This window comes from Anomaloglossus baeobatrachus, chromosome 4, assembly GCF_048569485.1.
Source record: "Anomaloglossus baeobatrachus isolate aAnoBae1 chromosome 4, aAnoBae1.hap1, whole genome shotgun sequence".
Lineage (NCBI taxonomy): Eukaryota > Metazoa > Chordata > Amphibia > Anura > Aromobatidae > Anomaloglossus > Anomaloglossus baeobatrachus.
The window spans coordinates 265,452,209-265,474,366 of record NC_134356.1 but is presented as its reverse complement, the minus strand read 5'-3'; the positions used below and the strand labels follow the sequence as shown (position 1 = coordinate 265,474,366).

Sequence of the window (22,158 nt, the reverse complement as noted above, 5' to 3'; positions counted from 1 at the left end):
ACTCTTTCCACTAGCCATTGAACATGTTTCTGCAACCATTAGACATCATCCTGGTATAGAGTGTGTTTTTCATAGGGGAACTGTAGAGGAGAAGATGGTGCTTTATGCTGATGATGCAATAATATTTTTAGCAGAGGCCTCTAATACTCTGCCCATGACGATGGAGACCATTGAGCGATTCGGGAGATATTTGGGTTTAGTGATTTAATTGTAATAAATCAGTCCTGCTTCCGTTGGATAATGGTGTCAACAGTCTTTTCTATGCTAGCTCTGGATTACGAGTAGTTTGAGTTTAAATATGAGCATCATTATAACTGCATAAACAAACGACTATGAAAGATTTCCTTTTTTGTATGGATTGGGTAAAGATTTAAACATAAAATGGGAGCCTAGTCTAAATTACCATTGTCAGTGGTAGGTCGCAGTCATTTAATAAAAATGATATGGATGCCGCTACTGCTATGTTTTACACAACTTCCCTATCTGGATACCCCAAAGATATTTTTTTTTAAATTGTCTCTTCAAGGATTTAATCTGGGGCAAGCAAACTCTAAGGCGTGCTTTACACGCTGCGACATCGCTAGCAATTGCTAGCGATGTTGAGCGCGATGGCACCCGCCCCTGTCGTACATGCGATATCTGGTGCTTGCTGCCGTAGCGAACATTATCGCTACGGCAGCTTCACACGCATATACCTGGTCGGCGACGTCGCTGTGACCGCCGAACAATCCCTCCTTCAAGGGGGAGGTGCGTTCGCCATCACAGCGACTTCACCGCGACGTCACTAAGCGGCCGGCCAATAGAAGCGGAGGGGCGGAGATGAGCAGGACATAACATCCCGCCCACCTTCTCCCTTCCGCATTGCCGGTGGACGCACATAAGGAGATGTGTGTAGTTCCTGCGGTTTCACACACAGCAATGTGTGGTGCTGCAGGAACGACAAACCACATCGTATCTGCAGCAGTAATGACATTATGGCAATAAACGATGTGACACAGATCAGCGCTTTGGGGTTTTTTTTACGCTTTTGCGCTCGTTCATCGTCGCACCTAGGATTTACACATTGCGATGTCGTTACCGGCGCTGGATGTGCGTCACTAACGACGTGACCCCGACGATATAGCGGTAGCGATGTTGCAATGTGTAAAGCCCGCCTAAGAATTGGACAAGAATCTTTGCTAGTTGACAAAATGATTTGTGGTCTTGCAGTTCCAAACCTGTGAGTCTACTTTATGGCAGCACAACTTCAGCATATTAGGGGTTGGGATGATTCTGGAGGAGGGGGTACACATCATCTATTACTTCAGTATTATTTTAAGTCCTCTCTGTTATATGAGGCTTGTAAGTTCAGGACCTCTCTTTGATCAGTCCCATCTTTACTACATATTCATTGACTCTAGTGGAAGGTTAGAGAATTGCAAGGTCTGCAAGTAGTCACTCCATTTATCTCACTTTGGGAAATATGTTGGCTTACTAATATTTTCTCAACTGGAAGGGTTTAGATGGGATTCACAGTGTCTCAGATTTTGGTAGGTGACCAGTTTAAGGAATTTTGTCAACTACAAACTGAGTTTTGGCTACCTACTCCCAAATTTTATAAATACCTTAAGTTGAGACACACATATCAGGCAGAGGGACTTATACTGCATGGCCACATACCTAAATATATGATAAATAGAATTGCAAATTCACATAACTTGTGGCCCAATTTCAATATTGTACAGCGCCTTATTGGCTCTAGTTTTGCAAAGTATCCATCTCTTTCTACAATAAAATGGGAAAGCGTAATAGGTCTTATAGAGAAAGGGCAATGGCGAGACATTTTGGAGAGGATCCTGCAATTGTCCTTTAGTGAATCTCATAGATTATTCCCGCTATGTGTTACATCAAGTATATAGAACGCCTCAATTCCTATTTGACATTGGGCTCCGGCTGACTCCTATTTGCACAACATGGAAAATAAACTCTGCAAATTTATTAAACATGGCGTGGTTATGTCCTAATCTTGAACCCTTTTGGTCAGATGTGCTGGAAATTATAGGAAATTATAAACTGAGTTTATTCAGCTCACATAGATTCTACTCCTAGTGTATTTATACTGGGATATGTTGAAAATTTGAACAATGATGAACATGGTGAGACAGTTGTGTCACATATGTTGTTCATGGCTAAGAAAATTAATAGCTCAATATTGGATATCCGTTGTGGTCCCTATAGTCACGGGGTTTATGAATAAAGTCAATACGTAACTTAATTTATTTAAAAGGGAATGTTATTCCAAAATATGGAAAGCGTTGGGCCCCATGGATTGATGATCCAGGATTGGCATCAAGAAAGTTACAGCAATACCGGTTAGGTCTTTTGTGAATACCAGGTCTATGTAGCAAATCAATCTCAGGTATAATATATTTTGTGGGGATACTTTCCCCCCATAGCCGTGGGTGGGGTCTGTTCTTCTTTTGTCTATAGATGTCCTTACATTTGTAAAATCTCAATAAAGAAAAATTGAAACCACGATCAAGTACCTAGACACTATGCTCCCAAGGGACACCCGCCAGACCTTCTCCCTAAATTTTCCTAAGATATTACAAGAAGTTCAAAATGATTGCTCGAGGTGGAGGAAGAACACTTTCACAAGGTTTGGGAGGATTGCAATTTTTAAAATGAACATCCTTCCCAGGATCTTATATATCCTTCAAGCCCTCCCAATTATGGTCCCTTCATCATTCTTTAAAAGCCTCACATGAATCCAAACTAAATTCATCTGGGCAGACAAACCACCACGAATTAGCAGAAAGATCGTGCACCGCTCCAAGAAGGCTGCAGAGACTGCACTTCCTAATTTCAAATCATATTACTTAGCTACTCATCTTTCCAGAATTGTGGACTGGTGTAGGAACGGTGAGATGAAGGCCTGGGTAGGAGTGGAACAGGACTTCACAGATGTGTATTTACCGGGCATTCCATGGGTGGGTTCCAGCAGAGTAAAACATCTGAGCGATCACCCCACAATCCGGGCTACTTTGGCATGTTGCGATAATCCATTCATTAGATCACACATACTCCCCCAATCGTCCTCATTGTTTCCGGTTCTGGGAAATCTGCTTTTTCCGCCGGGGGTAGAAGACTGCATTTTCCGGTCAATTATGAGAGAGGGCTATCACAGAGTGCTGCACTTTGGTAGTGGAAACGCCTGGCCAACAATGGAGCAACTTATGAGCTCCCAAACTCCCTGTGCCCTCGATGTATGGAGAGCCAACCAATTGACACATTTCTTGAAATCTCTTCCTCCTAGATCCCATTTTTCTAACTCTGACACCTTTTGAAAAGGAATGTATAAGCACGGGTCCCATTAGACATACCCTTTCTATGGCATATAATCTTATTAACACACCCACTGGGAACACTAAAACCAAATTTCAATCACAATGGGAGGACGATCTTCAAATCCAGTTTTCTGAGGCCCAATGGGAAAAGATATGTTCTCTGACCTATCGATCCTCCATCTCGTCCCGTGATCAGGAAGCGAGTTTTAAGTTGCTCACCAGATGGTACAGAGTTCCTACTAGACTGCACTCAATCTTGCCAGAAGAACTCTGTTGGAGATGTGATGAGGAGGATGGTAATCTGATGCATATTTTCTGGTCATGTAGGCGCCTTGCCCTGTTTTTGGGAGAATGTACAAACCGTTATACATAAAGTTACTAGCTTGACCACCGCTCTGGATCCGGCCCTTGTCCTTTTACATCATTGTGACATCTCAATGAAAAAGTGCAAGAATTCCTTACTACGACACTTAATCACGGCAGCCAGAACTTGCATACCTCGCTTGTGGAAAAAAGATAACCCTCCTACGATGGCAATGTGGTTCGCCAGGATAAATGAGACTATGTTGCTCGAACACCTCCCTTCCATAATTCACAACTCTCAAGACCGGTTTGTTAAACTCTGTCCAGTTATACCAAGTTCTAAGGGATCTGATTACTTTTCACTGTTGGAGACAGGTTGAATTTGCACTGTCAGTGTTTGGAACCTTCAACCCCCCCCCCCACACCCACACCCACACCCTCCTCCATCCTGACAAATTCATCTACCCTTTTTGACCCCAACCCTCCCACCTTTTTCTTCTGACTTTCTTTTCTCTTTTTCTTTCTTGTTCATGTTTTACGAAGTATCTTCTATTCTGCCAACTCACACTTGAGTTAGGCTGTGTGCACACGTTGCGTTTTTTACCGCGGAAACGCTGCGTTTAGAACCGCAGCGTTTCAGTGGCAAATTGCATGCGTTCAGCTTTCCCAGCAAAGTGTATGAGAAAGCCGAAAAATCATTGCACACGCTGTGTTTCTAAACGCAGCGTTTTGGATGCCAAAAATCGGTGCGGAAAGAAAAGCAGCATGTCACTTCTTTTGTGCGGTGTGGCTGCGTTCTCTCCCCCATTAAATCAATGATGTGGGTCAGAACGCAGCTACACCGCAGTGAGCTGCTTTTTTGTTGCGGTCCGCGGGCTTTGTCGGCATGCCAGAACGCAGGCATTTACCTGGAAGTGAGGTCAAGAGGTTTCCTGTTGACCTCACTTCCTGGCAAAGTCCTGGAAAGCCCCCGGTGTCGCCAAAGTGCCCGCCACGACCCCCCTCCCGAAAATCCAACATGGCCGCGCGCACAGTAGCGCACCGGCCGCCATGCTTCATTGATTTCTGTCGCATGTGCCTTGAGACATGCGACAGAAAAATGCCCCCCAGGCCCTGCCAGGTCACCCCCTATTCCCCCCCGGTATTCCCCCTTACCTGTCCGGTCGCAGCGCTGATCCCCCGCGGCCCCCTCCTCCTTCACAGTGCACGCTGGCCGGTCACATGTGCAGATCAGCTGACAGTCAGCACTGTGTTCAGAGAGCTGTGCTGGCTGCTCGCACTCTGCAGCTGTGACCCGGGGAGAGTGGGTGCAGATTTTTGGCACCCACTCTCCTCAAATGGAGGGTCTGCCCTCCTAGAAAATAGGGGATACGTTCCCTGAACGTGCCCCCATATTCTAGAAGGTCCAGAGGCGACGGACGTCCAAATGGATTTCTGCGGACCCATTTTTTTTTCAAATTTTTTGATTAAATTGGAGAACAAGGGAATGATTTGGGGAGTGTTTTTTTCTAATAAAAATTTTTTTGTCATTTTTTTTTCTTTTGTTTACTGTCAATTAGTTATGTCTGGTATCTGATAGACGCCGTGACATCACTAATTGCTGGGCTTGATGCCAGGTGACATTACACATCTGGTATCAACACCATTTATTACCCCGTTTGCCAACGCACCAGGGCGCGGGATGAGTTGGGGCGAAGCGCCAGGATTGGCGCATCTAATGGATGCGCCACTTCTGGGGCGGCTGCGGCCTGCTATTTTTAGGCTGGGAAGAGTCCAATAACCATGGCTCTTCCCACCCTGAGAATACCAGACCCCAGCTGTCAGCTTCACCTTGGCTGGTGATCTAATTTGGGGGGACCCCACGTTATTTTTTTTTTTTAATTCTTTATTTATAAATAAAAAAAAAAAGCCTGGGGAGCCCTCCAAATTGATCACCAGCCAAGATGAAGCTGCCAGCTGTGGTTTGCAGGCTACAGCTGTCTGCTTTACCCTGACTGGCTATCAAAAATAGGGGGGACCCCACGCCATTTTATTCATTGTTTTTTTTTGATAAATACTAAGCTAGGCACCCTTTAGTGCCACATGAAAGGTACTAAAGGTGCCAGCTTAGAATATGCAGGTGGGGGTGGGACGTTATATATATTTGACATCCATTCATCCATTGACTCTTTTTAGGCTGTGTGCCCACAATCAGGGTTTGCAGCGTTATGGGCGCTGAGTGTTTTCCCTGCGTCCATAACGCTGCGTTGTGCAGTAGAAGCACAGTTGAAGGATTTTTGGAGATTCCATGCCCACTGTGCTTCTTTTCTCCGCAGCATAAACTGACCGGTGGTGTGGCTTCCCGAGCCTCAGCATGTCAATTTATGCTGCGGAGACAAGAGTGCTCTCTGCAGGTAGAATAGAACTAAAGTCCACAGCAGCCTGAACCCAAATCGTGGGCATGGGCAGCTGCAGGAAGGCTGACACTGTGTACTAGACGCAGTGTCGCTGGATCATGGCCACATAGCCTTAGGCCTGTTTCACACGTCAGTGATTCTGGTACGTTTGTGCTTTTTTTTAAACGTACCAGGATCACTGACATACGCAGACCCATTATAATGAATGGGTCTGCTCACACGTCAGTGATTTTTCACTGCACGTGTCTCCGTGCGGCGTACCCGCGTGTGCGTGATTGCCGCACGGAGACATGTCCATTTTTTTCTGGCATCACTGATGTTCCACGGACCACGCAGTGGTGTGGTCCGTGAAACACGTGCCAGAACAAAACGTGCTTTTAAAATAAAAATCATTTTAACTCACCCGGCGTCCAGCGATGTCCTCTGCAGCCCGTGCAGCCTGCTGCTTCTGAGCCGGCTCATTATTGTCGTGCATATTCATGATGCACGACACAGCCGACCCGGAAGCAGCTGCTGCGGGGGTCAGCGCCGGCCGGATGCTGCACCACGGGAGCGATCAGCACCATGGAGAGCGGGAGCGGGCACAGGTGAGTTGATTACTGAGTGCAATCACGGGCCACGGAGAACGGAGCCCGGATTGCACTTAGACCACCCATGTGTGACATGTACGTGTTTTACACGCCAGTGAAAAACGTCAGTGTTTTTCACTGACGTGTGAAACGGGCCTAAAAGTGAGAATATTGTTGCTACAGCAACATTTTGGGTGAAGTAGCTGTGGATTCAAAATGCTTAATATACTCCTGAATAAAATCCTTGAGAGGTGCAGATTCCAAAATGGGGTCACTTGTGGGGGTTTTCTGACGTAGTACCCAAGGGGCTCTGCTAATGTGACATGGTGCGCGAAGTTTATTTCAACTTTTCCAAAATTCAAATGGTGCTCCTTCCATTCCAAGCCCTCCCATTTATCCAAACAGAATGTGGAGAAGGAAATGACATCACAGGTTTTTTTTTCCAAAGGTCTGTGTTCAACCAATTTTATTAACACTGACAAGTCTTAAAAAACGCACCTAAAAAAAACGCATGAAAAACGCATGCGTTTTCGATGCGTTTTTCTCAAAAAGCATTGTTTACAATTCTCCCCTCTGCCAGAGGGTGCGTTTTTTTCCGCGCTGAAAAAAAAGCAACGTGTGCACATAGCCTTACGGCCCGGTTTTGTTTACTTCTCTAAGGTGGCCTCGTTATATAGTATAAAAAAATATTATGTTGATCCTCCGACAGTAGTCGGTTACAGTTCTCATCGTTGTTTATACAGTCTTGAGTTTTGTATCGCTCTATATTTTAGGATTTGATCTGCTAACAATTCCTCGATACAATGCTTGTGTTCTGACATTGTGCTTTATTCTGTACAATACAGTGTTTCCTGTGTCGATAATAATAAAGGTTACCTTTATAAAAAAAAAAAAAAAATTTAAACCAACCCTCAGCCCGTGTCCTGCTGGAAGAAATTAATGTGATAATACCAGTAGTAAGGAATGGCTTTTATGGAATTCCTTTCATACTTCAAAACCTGAAACTTTTCTGTTTAATGTCTTGAGCTCACTGAAGTTTACAATATAATCTCAGCCATTCTACTGAAATGAAGCAAGAGGGTAGCGGAAATCAGGCATGTGTTTGTGCGCGCACGCTCATTAACAAGGTATTCAGATGGTAAAACTGGAATTTTATCTGGGCAATTTTCCAGTAACTATCTTGCATTCTGAGCCAAATTCTATTTGTTATCTGTACAGTGTAAGTTTGGGTGTGCTCTAATTCTAGTAAATGTATATATATCCTCAGGTGTCAGCCAGCACAGAAGATTCCACTATGAGTGGTTACCTGCATAGATCAAAAGGCAGCAAAAAGCCTTGGAAGCCACTGTGGTTTGTCATAAAGAACAAAGTCTTATACACATATGCTGCTAGTGAGGTAAGGTGGCGTTTATATTCATGCATACTTTTCTGTCACCACTGTGCTTAAAAGAACCAGCAGTTTGCACATTATTTAGAAAGCATTGAAGCACTCAAAATATTAAAAAATATTGCTTTTAAAGCCAGCTTTACATGTTACGATTCTGTATACGATATCGTATGCGATCGTAACCGCCCCCATCGTATGTGCGGCACGTTCAATTTGTTGAATGTGCCGCACAAACGATTAACCCCCGTCACACATACTTACCCGTCCATACGACCTCGATGTGGGCGGCGAACGTCCACTTCCTGGAGTGGGTGGGACGTTTGGCGTCACAACGTCACGCGGCAGCCGGCCAATAGAAGCGGAGGGGCGGAGATGAGCGGGACGTAAACATCCCGCCCACCTCCTTCCTTTCGCATAGCTGGCCAGGAGCCGCAGGACGTAGGTAAGATCTGTTCATCGTTCCCGGGGTGTCACACTGCGATGTGCGCTACCCCGGGTACGATGAACAACCTGACGTTCAATCCATGAGGAATGAACGACGTGCGTGCGATGAACATTTTACCGTTCATTCGCAATCGCACGGAGCGGTTACACACTATAGTGTACCTTACGATGCCTGATGTGCGTCACTTACGACGTGACCCCGCCGACACATCGTAAGATATATTGTAGTGTGTAAAGCTGGCTTTAAGTACTAAGCAGTTGTTTTTGGGTTTGTTTGTTTTTTTGTTTTGTTTTTTAAGCAAGTGATTGTATCTGCAGAGCAGGATCGAATTGTAAGATTTAGACCTGAGACTTTTTACTTGTATTCATGCTTGTGTATTTTCTAAGGTTGTCTTTATTAACTGGCAAAATGTTTCTGCATATTTTAATGGTAAATGTACAGTACTGTGCAAAACGTTTAGGCAGGTATGGTAACAACTCAGAATGATATAAAATAAACTATTAACGCTTGTATTGTTTTAAATCGGTGAACACCATGCAAAATGAACACAGCATAAATGCATATAAATCAAGTCCTTATTTAATGTGACCACACTTTGTCTACAAAACAGCATCAATTCTTCTAGGCACATTTGCACACAGATTTTGAAGTAACTTAGCAGGGAGGTAGCTCCACACATCTTGTAGAGCTAACCACAGATCTTCAAAACATATAGGCTGTGCATCTTCATCTGAACTCAGACTCCATGATGGTGATAATTTTATTCTCCAGTAGGCAATGACTTCTGATAACACTATCTCCTATGAAGGAGGATTGTATTCTGCTATACAGAGCAGCGCCAATGCACCACTGTTTATAGCACAGGTGAGCAGATGATACAAAAATAGTGCATTAAAAACACTGAGAAGTTAAAAAGTTGGAAACCAGTAGGTGGCACCACAACTCAATGTAAAAAGGATAGAGCAGTGAATGTAGATTGTACAGGATAGTCTTTACAAAAAGAAAATAAAAAGTGTGTGTGTGTGCGCTTTTTATCATAGCCAGTAGTGATGAGGGAACACTACCACGCTCCGAAGATCCTCAGGGAGAAATGCTAGCGTTCCCAATTGACTACAGTTACACTCTGTGTGCGGGAGTCAAGCTTGTCTGATCGAGTGAGTGTGAGTACGGAGCACCCAAGCATGGTAGTACACTCTCTGAGCACTACCGGCTATAATAAAAGAAAGGTGTCAGAACGCACAGTGAACATACTGCTGAAAGTGCCCACACAGAGCATGTGACCATTAGAATTGGAGCAATGGAAGAATGTGGCCTGGTCTAATGAACCATTATATATACCATGCTACTGTGCACAGTGCAGTTTTATCTTATAAAAATCAATAATAACCCCTTGAAATTATATTAAATGGGTAAAATTGAAAAATTATTTTAAAAATAAGCAAACTTGAAACTTTTTTTTTTTTTTAAACACATTTTATTTGATGTCAGCAAGCACATATCATCAACAAGAGAACATGTTACATTCCATAACATTTCTCCGGATCGTACAATGCTTCTGTTACATCATTTTCTTTTTCATTGTCACAACAATTTCATCTTCATAGAATTGTCTTAACAGTAATTTACGCTAACTTAACAACCTAACCTATTTGTTCAATTCAGTTGGTCCTTTGGATGCTCCCTACCTTCAGTGTCCCTGCAGTGTCTTCCAAACAATACCAAGACGTGTGTTCAAATGCTTTAATTACTTGGGTGATTTCATTTTCTGTGAAGCTTTGCTCAATAAATGTTCTCCACTTTTCGAAGAATCTTTTAGTGGACTTCTCCTTATGTTTCTCCGAATTCAGTTTGTCGTACATCATAATTGTTTTTAGGGTATCAACTATTTCTGGATTTCTTGGTGTCTGTCTTATCAGCCAATTCCTAGGTAGGCACGTCTTAACTACAAGCACTTGCAACTTCTTAAGAACAGATATTTAATTTTGTTTACTGCTCGTTGCCTAGGTTACTGGTTACCTCTATAATCTATGAACAGTGGCTCGCCTCCTGGATAGGAGTTCAGTTGTTACACGCTCTTTTCTATACAGCATGTAATCACTACTCTGTAACTGCACTCCTCCAATGCAGCAGAGACCAAGCTGCTTCTGCTTCTACACAGTTCGAACCAGCAGTGCAGCCATGCCACTGTTCTGGATTGTCAATAGATCCAGAGGGCCCCGCCCCTAACAAGCAGGAAGTTGTGAGGCTAGTAGCAGTGTGCTCCAGAAAAATGAAAATTATACTTATTTAATGGGTTGTCTGGGATGCCATCTGTTCGAGGGATCAAAACATTGCAGGGTTGAAGGACATGCCTGTTACTCTACTTCTGTGTGCCAAAAAAACTAAGCTTTTAATCATTATCAGCCATTTTTTTTGGTCTGAGTGTGATCTGACAAAACAAATTGCATTCTCAACAGTGTTAATCTATGGGGCTGTGCACATGTCGTATTTTTACCTTTGAGCGTCTCTGCCAGAGGAAAAAAATTGTTGCATTTCCAAGCGTAATCCAATATTCAGATCGCACTTGGCAATGCAAGTAAATGAGTGTGTGAAAATCCTTGAACTGCACTCAGATGACCTCCGAGTGCAGTCCTATTTCTGCAGTATCATACAATGGAGAATTTTTGTTTTCAATCTTCTCGTTTTGTGTTCTTTCCCTCATCTGAGAGAATCAGATCACACTATGTTGACACTCTAATCAATCTCTGATCAGAGTGTAATTTGCATAATCTGCCAGATTCTCTTGGATGTGAGAATCTATGGTTGTCTGCCCCGGCCCTCAAAGACATTGTGGTCAAAAACCTTTAGAGATCCCCATTCTTAAATGAAAATGTTCTTGTATAATTCTAGGACATTGCAGCATTGGAGAGCCAACCTCTTCTAGGATTCACAGTTCAAGTCGTAAAAGAAGATGTCCCTGAAAGTAAAGTAATTAATCTGCTGCACAAAAACACTTTATTTTATGCTTTCAGAGCTGACGATATGCATACTACTGAGAGGTATGTTATCTTGCTACATTAGCTTTATACTTTAGGCTTTCACATTTTGATGTATTTTGCTGTTATGTTTTTCAAAAAGGGAAAGGTTTAAAAAAAAATAAAAAATGAAATAACTATAAATGTGCCAGTTATACTTGTATATTATGATGAAATAAGTGAAAAAAGTTTACTGCATAGAACATATTGTAATAGATCTTATCAGAGAAATGGATCAGTCATTATCAAAATTCTCAATTCTGAGGTAAAATCTATATTTAGTGAAGACTTTTCCATTACTGAGATAGGAGATGGCAGCTCTTAGGGTACTTTGACACTTGCGTTCAGCGCAGTTCGTCACTATGGAGAATAGCGCAGTCCGTTAACTCACTGCACTATTCTCCATAGACTTGTATGGATGACGCACTGTAACGCAAGTGTCAGCGTTGCATCCGCTGGACGACGCAGCGTCGTTATTTTGACGCTGCGTCGGCCGGAAGGAACGCTGCATGTAACTTTTTTTGAGCAGCGCTATCAATAGGATTTCACTGCGCATGCTTTTTTTTTTCTTTCTAAATCACAAACTTTATTTTGTCTCTCGGTGGCCGAACGTTCGGCTGAGCGCCCGGCCGCCGGCATGTGAGAGCGCTCAGCTGAGCGATCGGCTGCCGGCTTTTGAGAGCGATCAGCTGAGCACCCGGCCGCCGGCATGTGAGAGCGATAAGCTGAGCGCCCGGCAGCCGGGTGATCAGCTGATCGTTCACAATAGTCTGCTGCCGGTAAAACTGTAAAGAGAAAAAAAAAAGAAAAATGCCGTTCAAAGAAAGTGTGAAAGTAGCCTTACTGATGAGATTCTATGAGGGAAGGAGTGAGAGGCAGAGGGGGGAGCTAGTTAGAGCTCCGCCCCCTCTTCTATCTACATAGAATCTCATCAGTAACAGCTGCCATCTCCTAGCTCAGTAATGGGAAAGTCTTCACTGAATACAGATTTTACCTCAGAATTGAGAATTTTGATAATGACCCATTCTGACAGAGAAAGGACCAGATTTCTCTGATTGAAATATATTTCAAAGTGGCTGATCTTCATGTGTACCATTGATTTATGAAATAAAAATTAACATGGTTATGCTTTAAAGTGAACATGACAGCTGATTAACCCCTTCTCGACCCTTGATGTACCCTGTACGTCTTGGAAGTCGGTGAGTTCCCTACCTATGACTTACAGGGTACGTCATTGTACTTGCTGGGGTTCCTGCACTGTTGTACCCCCCCCGATCACCGACTGGGATATACAGTACGGACCAAAAGTTTGGACACACCTTGTAATTCAATGAGATTTCTTTATTTTCATGACTCTGAAAATTGTAGATTCACATTGAAGGCATCAAAACTATGAATTAAAACATGTGGAATGAAATACTTAAAGTGTGAAACAACTGAAAATATGTCTTATATTCTAGGTTCTTCAAAGTAGCCACCTTTTGCTTTCATTACTACTTTGCACACTCTTGACATTCTCTTGATGAGCTTCAAGAGGTAGTCACCGGAAATGGTCTTCCAACAGTCTTGAAGGAGTTCCCAGAGATGCTTAGCACTTGTTGGCCCTTTTGCCTTCACTCTGCGGTCCAGCTCACCCCAAACCATCTCGATTGGGTTCAGGTCTGGTGACTGTGGAGACCAGGTCATCTGGCATAGCACTACATCACTCTCCTTCTTAGTCAAATAGCCCCTAGACAGCCTGGAGGTGTGTTTGGGGTCATTGTCCTGTTGAAAAATAAATCATGGCCCAAGTAAACGCAAACCGGATGGAATAGCACGCCACTGCAAGATGCTATGGTAGGCATGCTGGTTCTGTATGCCTTCAATTTTGAATAAATCCCCAACAGTGTCACCAGCAAAGCACCATCACACCTCCTCCTCCATGCTTCACAGTGGGAACCAGGCATATAGAGTCCATCCGTTCACCTTTTCAACAAAGACACGGTGGTTGGATCCAAAGATCTCAAATTTGGACTCATCAGACCAAAGCACAGATTTCCACTGGTCTAATGTTCATTCCTTGTGTTCTTTAGTCCAAACAAGTCTCTTCTGCTTGTTGCCTGTCCTTAGCAGTGGTTTCCTAGCAGCTATTTTACCATGAAGGCCTGCTGCACAATGTCTCCTCTTAACAGTTGTTCTAGAGATGAGAAGGTGTGTCCAAACTTTTGGTCTGCACTGTATATAAAAACTCAGAACAAAGAAAAGAAAAAAAATATTCCAATATTTATATAACAAAATAAATAAAACAAACTACACATTTGGCATTGCTGTGTCTGTAACAACCACATCTATAAAACTATCATTCTAGTTAACCCCTTTAGTGAACAGAACAAAAAAAAGTAGCAAAAAACGTCTTTTCATCATACAGCTGACAAAGTGGAATAAAACGTGATAAGTCACATTTAAATAAAAATGGTACTGCTGAAAACGCAAAAAATAACTGTACAGTTGTCAGCTAAAAAAATAAAAAAGCTATAGCTCTCAGAACACAGCAATGCAAAAACTTTTTTTTCCTTAATTTTGTTTTTATGGTGTAAAAGCAGCAAAAGAGTAGATATAGATATATATATATATATATATATATATCTATCCAGCGTTTCTCCCCGGTCTCCCTGCTTCCACTGTGATCAGGCACGCAGAGATCTCAGTCTGCTGTGCCGATCACATGACCGGCACCAAGAACCAGGAAGTGGGGGAAGAGAAGCATGGAAGGAGACAGGAGGGAGATCAGCGCTGGAGGAGGTAAGGAAAGAGTCTTATTTTACTATAGGCAGCAGCCTGGGGGCGATATCTAACACAGGGGGACTTGTGCAATCTATAGGGGCAATGGGCAGCACCATGGGGGCGATATCTAACACAGAGCGAATTGTGCGATCTATATAGGGGCCATGGGCAGCACCATGGGGGCGATATCTAACACAGGGGGAACATGTGCAATCCATAGGGGGCCATAGGCAGCACAGGGGAACATATGCAATCCATAGGGGACCATAGGCAGCACAGGGGAATGTATGCAATCCATAGGAGGCCATAGGCAGCACAGGGGAATGTATGCAATCCATAGGGGGCCATAGGCAGCACAGGGAAACGTATGCAATCCATAGGGGGCCATAGGCAGCACAGGGGAATGCATGCAATCCATAGGGGGCCATAGGCAGCACAGGGAACGTGTGCAATCCACAAGGGGGCTATATTCAATATAAGGGGGCCATATCCAGATTAAAGGGGCTAATTTTAGGATGGGGGGCTATGAGGGACATATACCCTATATGATTTGTTAGAGGGACACTGGCATTATAAGATGGACCCCACTTAACATTAAAAAAAAATAAATTCTCTTTTCCTTCACCAAATTTGGGGGTGCGTCTTATAATCAGGTGCGTCTTATAATCAGGTGCGTCTTATAATCAGGTGCGTCTTAAAAAGCGAAAAATACGGTATGTGTGTGTGTGTGTGTGTTTGTGTGTTTGTGTGTGTGTATATATATATATATATATATATATATATATATATATATATATATATATATATATATAACTATAAATGTGGTATCGCTGTAATGTTACTGACCCAGAGAATAAAGCTATCTCATTACTTTTAGGACGCAGTGAATGGCGTAAAAAAAAACCCAAACACTTCATGAATTGCTGTTTTTTCATGAGTCTGCCTCAAGAATACAGTGGAACCTCTCTTAACCCCTTCACGACCGGCCGATTTTTCGCTTTCCGTTTTTTTTTTTCGCCATTCTTCTGAGACACTTAACTTTTTTATTTTTCAGTCAATATGGTCATGTGAGGGCTCATTTTTTGCGGACCGAGCTGTACTTTTAAATTAAACCATAAGTTTTACCATCTAGTGTACTGGAAAACGGGAAACAAAATCCAAATGCAGAAAAATTGCAAAAAAGTGCGATAGCACGATTGTTTTTGAGATTTTATTCACTGTGTTCACTATATGGTAAAACTGATGAGTCAGTGTGCTGCCTCAGGTCAGTGCGAGTTCGTAGACACCAAACATGTATAGGTTTACTTTTATATAAGGTGTTAAAATAAGATCGGGAGTTTGTCTGAAAAAAGTGGCGCACGTTTTACGCCATATTCTGTGACCCGTAGCGTTCTCATTTTTCGGGATTTATGGCTCAGTGACTACTTATTTTTTGCATCTTGAGCTGACTGTTTTAACGGTACCATTTTTGCGCAGTTGCTACGTTTTGATCGCCTGTTATTGCATTTTGCGCAAAAGTTGTGGCGACAAAAAATCGTCATTTTGGCGTTTTGAATTTTTTTGTCGCTACGCCGTTTACTGATCACATGAATTGATTTTATATTTTGATCGGGCGTTTCTGAACGCGGCGATACCAAATGTGTGTTTTTTATTTCTTTAACCCTTAAATTTTCAATGGGTCAAAAGGAGGGTGATTTGAACTTCTTTTTGGTTTTTTTTTTTTTTTTTTTAAATTTTACTAGTCCCCCTAGGGGGCTATAGCGATCAGCAATCCGATCGCTCTGCACTATCTGCTGATCACAGCTATACAGCTGTAAACAGCAGATACGGTCACTTTCTGCTTCACTGGGCTCCGGGCCAAGTGAAACTGAAAGTAATTCATGTGTAGTACAGGAGTCATCACATGACCCTGTGCTACCATGACAACCACCGGAAGTCACGTGATCACGTCACGTGACTTCCTGTATCGGGCGGTAAATAAAACTTGATCGCGATTATAATGACGCTGTCACATATTGACAGCGCCATTTCAGGGGTTAAACGGCACGAGCAGATAACGATTCTGCTCGTGCCTAGCAGGCACACATCTCAGCTGTGAAAATCAGCTGAGATGTGCGCTGATCGCGTTCTGCTGCCGCCGGCAGACTGCGGGCAGTAACGTTATGACCGCTAGGATATAATATTACTGCCCGCGGTCGTTAAGGGGTTAATGAGAAACCCAGTTAGCGAGTATTTCGCTTAATGAGCAAAGTTTGCTGTAAATTTCTAACTCCGTTTACGAGTAAGCTTTGCCGTACGAGCAAAATACTCATTGCACACACTTCTGATTCCATACATCCACCACGCTCTAACCCGCTCTTGCAGTCCACACAAGCATGCACAAACATACAAACACGCACGCACGCGCACACACACATATTATACTCACCTTACCTTCCATTCATTCACCGGCCCCATTGTTCTTGTAGTTCGCCGCTACAGGATGTGTACCGGGGAACCATCGCAACAAGGGAGGAACTTCCGCTGTCAGCCACTACTCAAAGGCAGTGCACTGGCCAATCAGAGGCAAGCGACTCCTGCCTTTGAGTAGTGGCTGACAGCAGAAGTTCCTCCCTTGTTGCGATGGTTACCCAATACACATCTTGTACCGGCAAACTGCAAGATCCAGGAGGCCGGGGATGGAACGAAAGGTAAGGTGAGAATAGTGTGTGTGTGTGTGTGTGTGTGTGTGTGTGTGTGTGTGTGTGTGTGTGTGTGTGTGTGTGTGTGTGTGTGTGTGTGTGTGTGTGTGTGATGGCACAATAGGGGACCAGGATGGGATATTTTAACAAGTTGTGGAAAGAATTGTTTGCATTGCAATGATTTCCTATGGGAAATATTGCTTTGCTGAACGAGTGAAAATATATAGGTTTCAGCTCACCCGTGTGATAACCTCCAGGCTGGAATGGATGCCCGCAATCCCCCGGACAGGCAGGTCCGTAGTCCAAGACAGCAGAAAAAGGGATGAAGGGATGGGACTCTGCACCAATACTGTATGGTAAAACTTGGAAGCTTTATTTCAATATTTAAAAAGATCACAGGTCATCCAGAAAAAACGCCATGCGGCTTGCCTTGTGGCTTGAACGAGTAACTTGGTTAACAAGCACACTCCCTGAATGGATTGTTCTCGTTAACCAAGGTTCCACTGTATAAAGCAATCAATATTATTTGTCCCAAAATAATACCAATAAACACTCCAACTCATCCTGCAAAAAACAAGCCCTCTCATGACACTGTCAGAAGAAAAATAAAAAAACTATAGCTTTAAAGATCTGGTGATTCAAATAAACCTTTATTTTCTAAAAAAAAAATGTTTTTAGTGTGATAGTCGCCAAACCCAACAAAAACTATATAAATCTGGAATCGCACTGACCTGAGGAATAAAGCCACCTAATTACTTATGCCACAAGGTGAATGGCATAAAAAATAAATAAAGCCAATTCTTCACCTGCTCTTGATGTATTCATTCTGCCTCTAAAAGATCGCAGTATGGCTCGGCTCATATTTATCCTGCGCTCTACACTGAGTGCTTACACTGGGATTACGTGGAAATCTCTGAAAAATGTGGTTAAGTCAAAATTCTCAGTGGAAAATTCACTGTAATTAGGTAGAGGGAGTCACTTTGAACTCCTTTCTGGCCTGTGGTCCGGCGGTGTCCATCTTTTTACTCCTCTTTTCAGATGTGCACCAAAGTGCTGTTGTCAACAATTCAGCATTGAAAAGAAAGACACCGAGGAACAGAGACCAGAGTCTGGAGAAAAGCCTGCTTTACATGTTACGATTTCGCATACGATATCGTATGCGATCGTAACCGCCTCCATCATATGTGCGGCACGTTCAATTTGTTGAATGTGCCGCACAAACTATTAACCCCCGTGAAACTTACTTACCCGACCATATGACCTCGATGTGGGTGGCGAACGTCCACTTTCTGGAGTGGGAGGGACGTTCGGCGTCACATCGACGTCACGCGGCAGCCGGCCAATAGAAGCGGAGGGGCGGAGATGAGCGGGATGTAAACATCCCACCCACCTCCTTCCTTCCACATTGTCGGCGGGAGCCAAGGACGCAGGTAAGCTGTTGTTCAATGTTCCCGGGGTGTCACACACTGCGATGTGTGCTGCCTCGGGAACATTGCACAACCGCACGTTCAATTTTTGAGGAATGAACGACGTGCATGCGATGAACGGATTTTCGTTCAATCGTAATTGCACGAAGGTTTTACACGCTACAATCATACTTACGATGCCGGATGTGCGTCACTTACGACGTGACCCCGCCGACACATCGTAAGATTTATTATAGTGTGTAAAGTGCCCTTTACTCTGTTGCTTAATTAGCAAATGGATTCGTTGGAGGTTTCACTTGAATCATGTATTTTGGAGATATAGATGGAAACCCTGTTGTAAGTGCTCAGCATAGAGCATGGGAGAATGGTGACCTCATACAAAATATTCTGTATCCAAATTGCCACAAAATAGCATTCAATCCATCAAACAAAAACACACGTACCCACTCAGGTCCGCCATTTGTTAAGGCAAATATAGGAGGTTTCCACGTTACTGGTAACACACAGGCTCTGTCAAAATGCAGCAGACACCCCCTTCCCACCACCACACACACACACACACACACACACACACACACACACACACACACACACACACACACACACACACCTTCTAAGCTCCACAATGTGCATAAAACCAATGTACTGTACAGTCACGTATGGGGTATTGCCACATTCAAGAGAAATTGTGTAACACATTTTGGGGCTTTTTTGGGGGGTTAACACTATTTTAGTGGAAAAATGTAGTTATATTTTCTTCACCGCCCAATAGTATAACATTTTGTGACTCACCTGTAGGGTCAATATGCTCAATAGACCCCTGGGTGATTTCATTGAGGGTTGAAGTTTGTAAAATGGGGTTGCTTGTGGAGGATTTCCGCTGTTCTGGTACTTCAGGGGCGTTGCCAATGGGACATGGCACCTGCAAACCATTCCAACTAAATCTGCACTCCAATATGGCGCTCCTTCCCTTCTACACTTTACACTGTGCCTCAAAAGTAGTTTTTGACCACATATTGGCTACTGGCATATTCAGGAGAAATACACAACAAATTGTATGGTCCATTACCTCCTGTTAACGAAGTAAATTTGAAACATTTGAGGTTAAAGCAAAAAAAAAAAAATCTTTAGGTTAAAGGGAACCTGTCAGGTGCAATATGCACCCAAACCATGAGCAGTTCTGGGTAGATATTTTTAATCCATGCCTAACTGTCCCTGTATCTAGTAGCATAGATAAAGGGATCTTTAGAAAAACAATTTCTAAAGATCTTTTATCTTCTCCTAATGAGTGCGGGGACTAGTCCCAAGGGCGTTATAGTCCCCGACTAGTTCGCCCTCTTAGCATGTTGGTACACCCCAGTGGGCGTGCTAACATGCTATTCAATGCTGCGGTGCCGCGCGTACCTGTGTTCGCACTTCTGAATGACCGGCAGTTCCAGTCAAGCGTAGTAGACCTCTCTGAAGCCGGGACACATAAACCTGGCTTCATACTGCGCATGACTGTAGGTGCCCGGCATTTAGAAGTGCGGTCACAACGAACACGCTGGTGATGCTGAATTGAATAGCATGTTAGTATGCCCCTGTGGGCGTGCTTACATGTTACGTGGGCGGCTAGTCGCAGGATTTAACGCCCTTGAGACTAGGCCCTGCGCTCATTAGAATAAGATAAAAGATCTTTAGAAATACCTTTTCTATATATCCCTTTAACTATGCCAGTATGTGCAGGGACTAGCAATATGCACCCAGAACTGCTCGTGGTTCAGGGTGCATATTGCTCCTGACAAATTCCCTTTAAAAATGTATTTATATTTTTTTTTTCTCCATTTTCAGTGCACATTGTTATAAATATCTGTGAAGCAGCTGAAGGTTCAAGGTGCTTACCAACCATTTAGATAAATTCCTTGAGGTGTCTAGTTTCCAAAATGTGGTTACTTGTGGGGGAGCGCCACTATTTAGGGCATATCAGGGGCTCGCCAAACAAGACATGGCGTCCGTTAACCATTGCAGCTAGTTTAGCATTCTAAAAGTCAAATAGCTTTCCTTCCCTTCCGAGCCCTGCCGTATTACCAAACTGTAGATTTTCTACCACATGGGAGGTATTGGCGAACTTGGGAGAAATTGCACAACAAATTGTACAGTGCATTTTCTCCTGATTTACCTTTTTATTCACAATGGTATTTGGTGGAAGTTAAAATTTTATGATGACAAAAATTTTTTTTTTATTTTCACGGCTATAAAATTCTGTGAAGCGCCTGAGGTTTCAAGATGCTCAAAAAAATCTAGAAACATTCCTTGAGGTGTCTAGTTTTTTAAATTGGGTCACATGTGGGTGAGCTCTACTGTTTACGCACCTCAGGGGCTCTTCAAACGCGACATGACGACATCCTCCTGCGGCCGCTCCGTGCACCGGACGCGATCACGGAGGGGTCTGTGTGCCTGCGGACTGCAAGAAGCAGCTGGAGGCACCGCTGGAATGGAGGACAGGTGAGAATATCTTTTATGGTGTGTAAATAACTGCAGTGTGACGGCACCGTGCACCGCCGTATAAGACGACCCCCGACTTTTGAAAAGATTTTCAGGTGTTAAAAAGTAGTCTTATACGACGTAAAAAACGGTAGTCCAAGAGGCAGGTAGGAGTAAGAGGTCTCCTCCTACTTGTATGTAAAGCTGTTAAGTATGAGTAGCCGGACAGGGTAAAAACACTGCGGACCTTTCTTGGATTATTCACTTGCATGGCATTGTTCCTGGCTGGCTTTTAAATGTATGACTTCTCTGAAACTCCTCAGCCTTTCAGAATAAAATACACCTGGCTGAAATAACAGAGCCGTACTCTGAGCCATCTTGCCTGTAGTTCAGGCAGCATGAATCAGCTGTCAGGTTCCCATTAGTATTTAGCTGCTTTTAGGATGTTGATCTGCATAAAATTCATTGATGGCCATATGAACCCATGATGATGACACGACCTATGGGAACTTTCCACATTATGATATGGAGAAGTGACCTTTGCTTTTTGTTTCCTGTCCCCTAGGTGGATTGAAGCCTTTCAAGATGCAACAGTATTGTAAAGTCAACATCATCTTGTGCAGAGAACACTACAGCCATAATGTTTTGGATTATTTTGTATGTTTTCACAATTACTCATATCCGGTTTTTACAGTCTTTTTACATGTTTGTATATTAGTTTTTTTAACTTTGTGTATACATTATTTATTAATTCACAGATTTGATTCCATAACATGTTTACCAGTAGTTCAGATACTTGTGAGACTGACATCTTGTACATATATAGAAATATTTTATTGGACTGTCAATGTTTTTATAGATATTGTATTTTACATAAATGTTTGAAAATTCAATTGTATTTGTGTGTGTGTGTGATTTGTGCCATCAAACGCTGTGATAATTTCAACCTAATTAATCCCAAGTCAGGTAAAAAAAAAAGGCAGTGTACTGGCCTTCTCCAGCATACTGACTTCGTGCATCTTTCGAGTTCATGGTACCAAAATTAATATCAGACTAAACCTGTTGGATAAAATGGTACTGACATGCCTGTTTATTGCACTAGTGGAAGAGAAAGATACAGAATTTTGGTCCACTCCTCTTTGCAGATCATCTCTAAATCATTAAGATTGTGAGGCTGTCGCTTGACAACTCGGAGCTTCAGCTCCCTCCATACGTTTTCTATGGGATTAGGGTCTGGAATCTGGCTAGGACACTCCATGACCTTAATGTGCTTCTTTTTGAGTCACTCCTTTTGTTGCCTTAGCTGTATGTTTTGGATCATTGTCGTGCTGAAAGAACCAGCCACGACCCATTTTTAATGTCCTGGCAGAGGGACGGAGGTTGT

The 22,158-nt window shown here is 43.1% G+C and overlaps 1 protein-coding gene across 1 annotated transcript in view; it reads left to right on the top strand.

The window, feature by feature from the left end:
* FGD6 (FYVE, RhoGEF and PH domain containing 6) overlaps positions 1 to 21,667 on the top strand; it is a 168,347-nt gene extending 146,680 nt beyond the window's left edge. The window contains exons 19-21 of the mRNA XM_075344811.1: positions 7,862 to 7,990; positions 11,316 to 11,464; positions 21,340 to 21,667. Coding sequence (XP_075200926.1) covers positions 7,862 to 7,990; positions 11,316 to 11,464; positions 21,340 to 21,376 — 315 coding nt within the window. The 3' untranslated portion in view covers positions 21,377 to 21,667. The remainder of the gene's footprint in view (positions 1 to 7,861; positions 7,991 to 11,315; positions 11,465 to 21,339) is intronic.
* Positions 21,668 to 22,158: the final 491 nt, after the last annotated feature.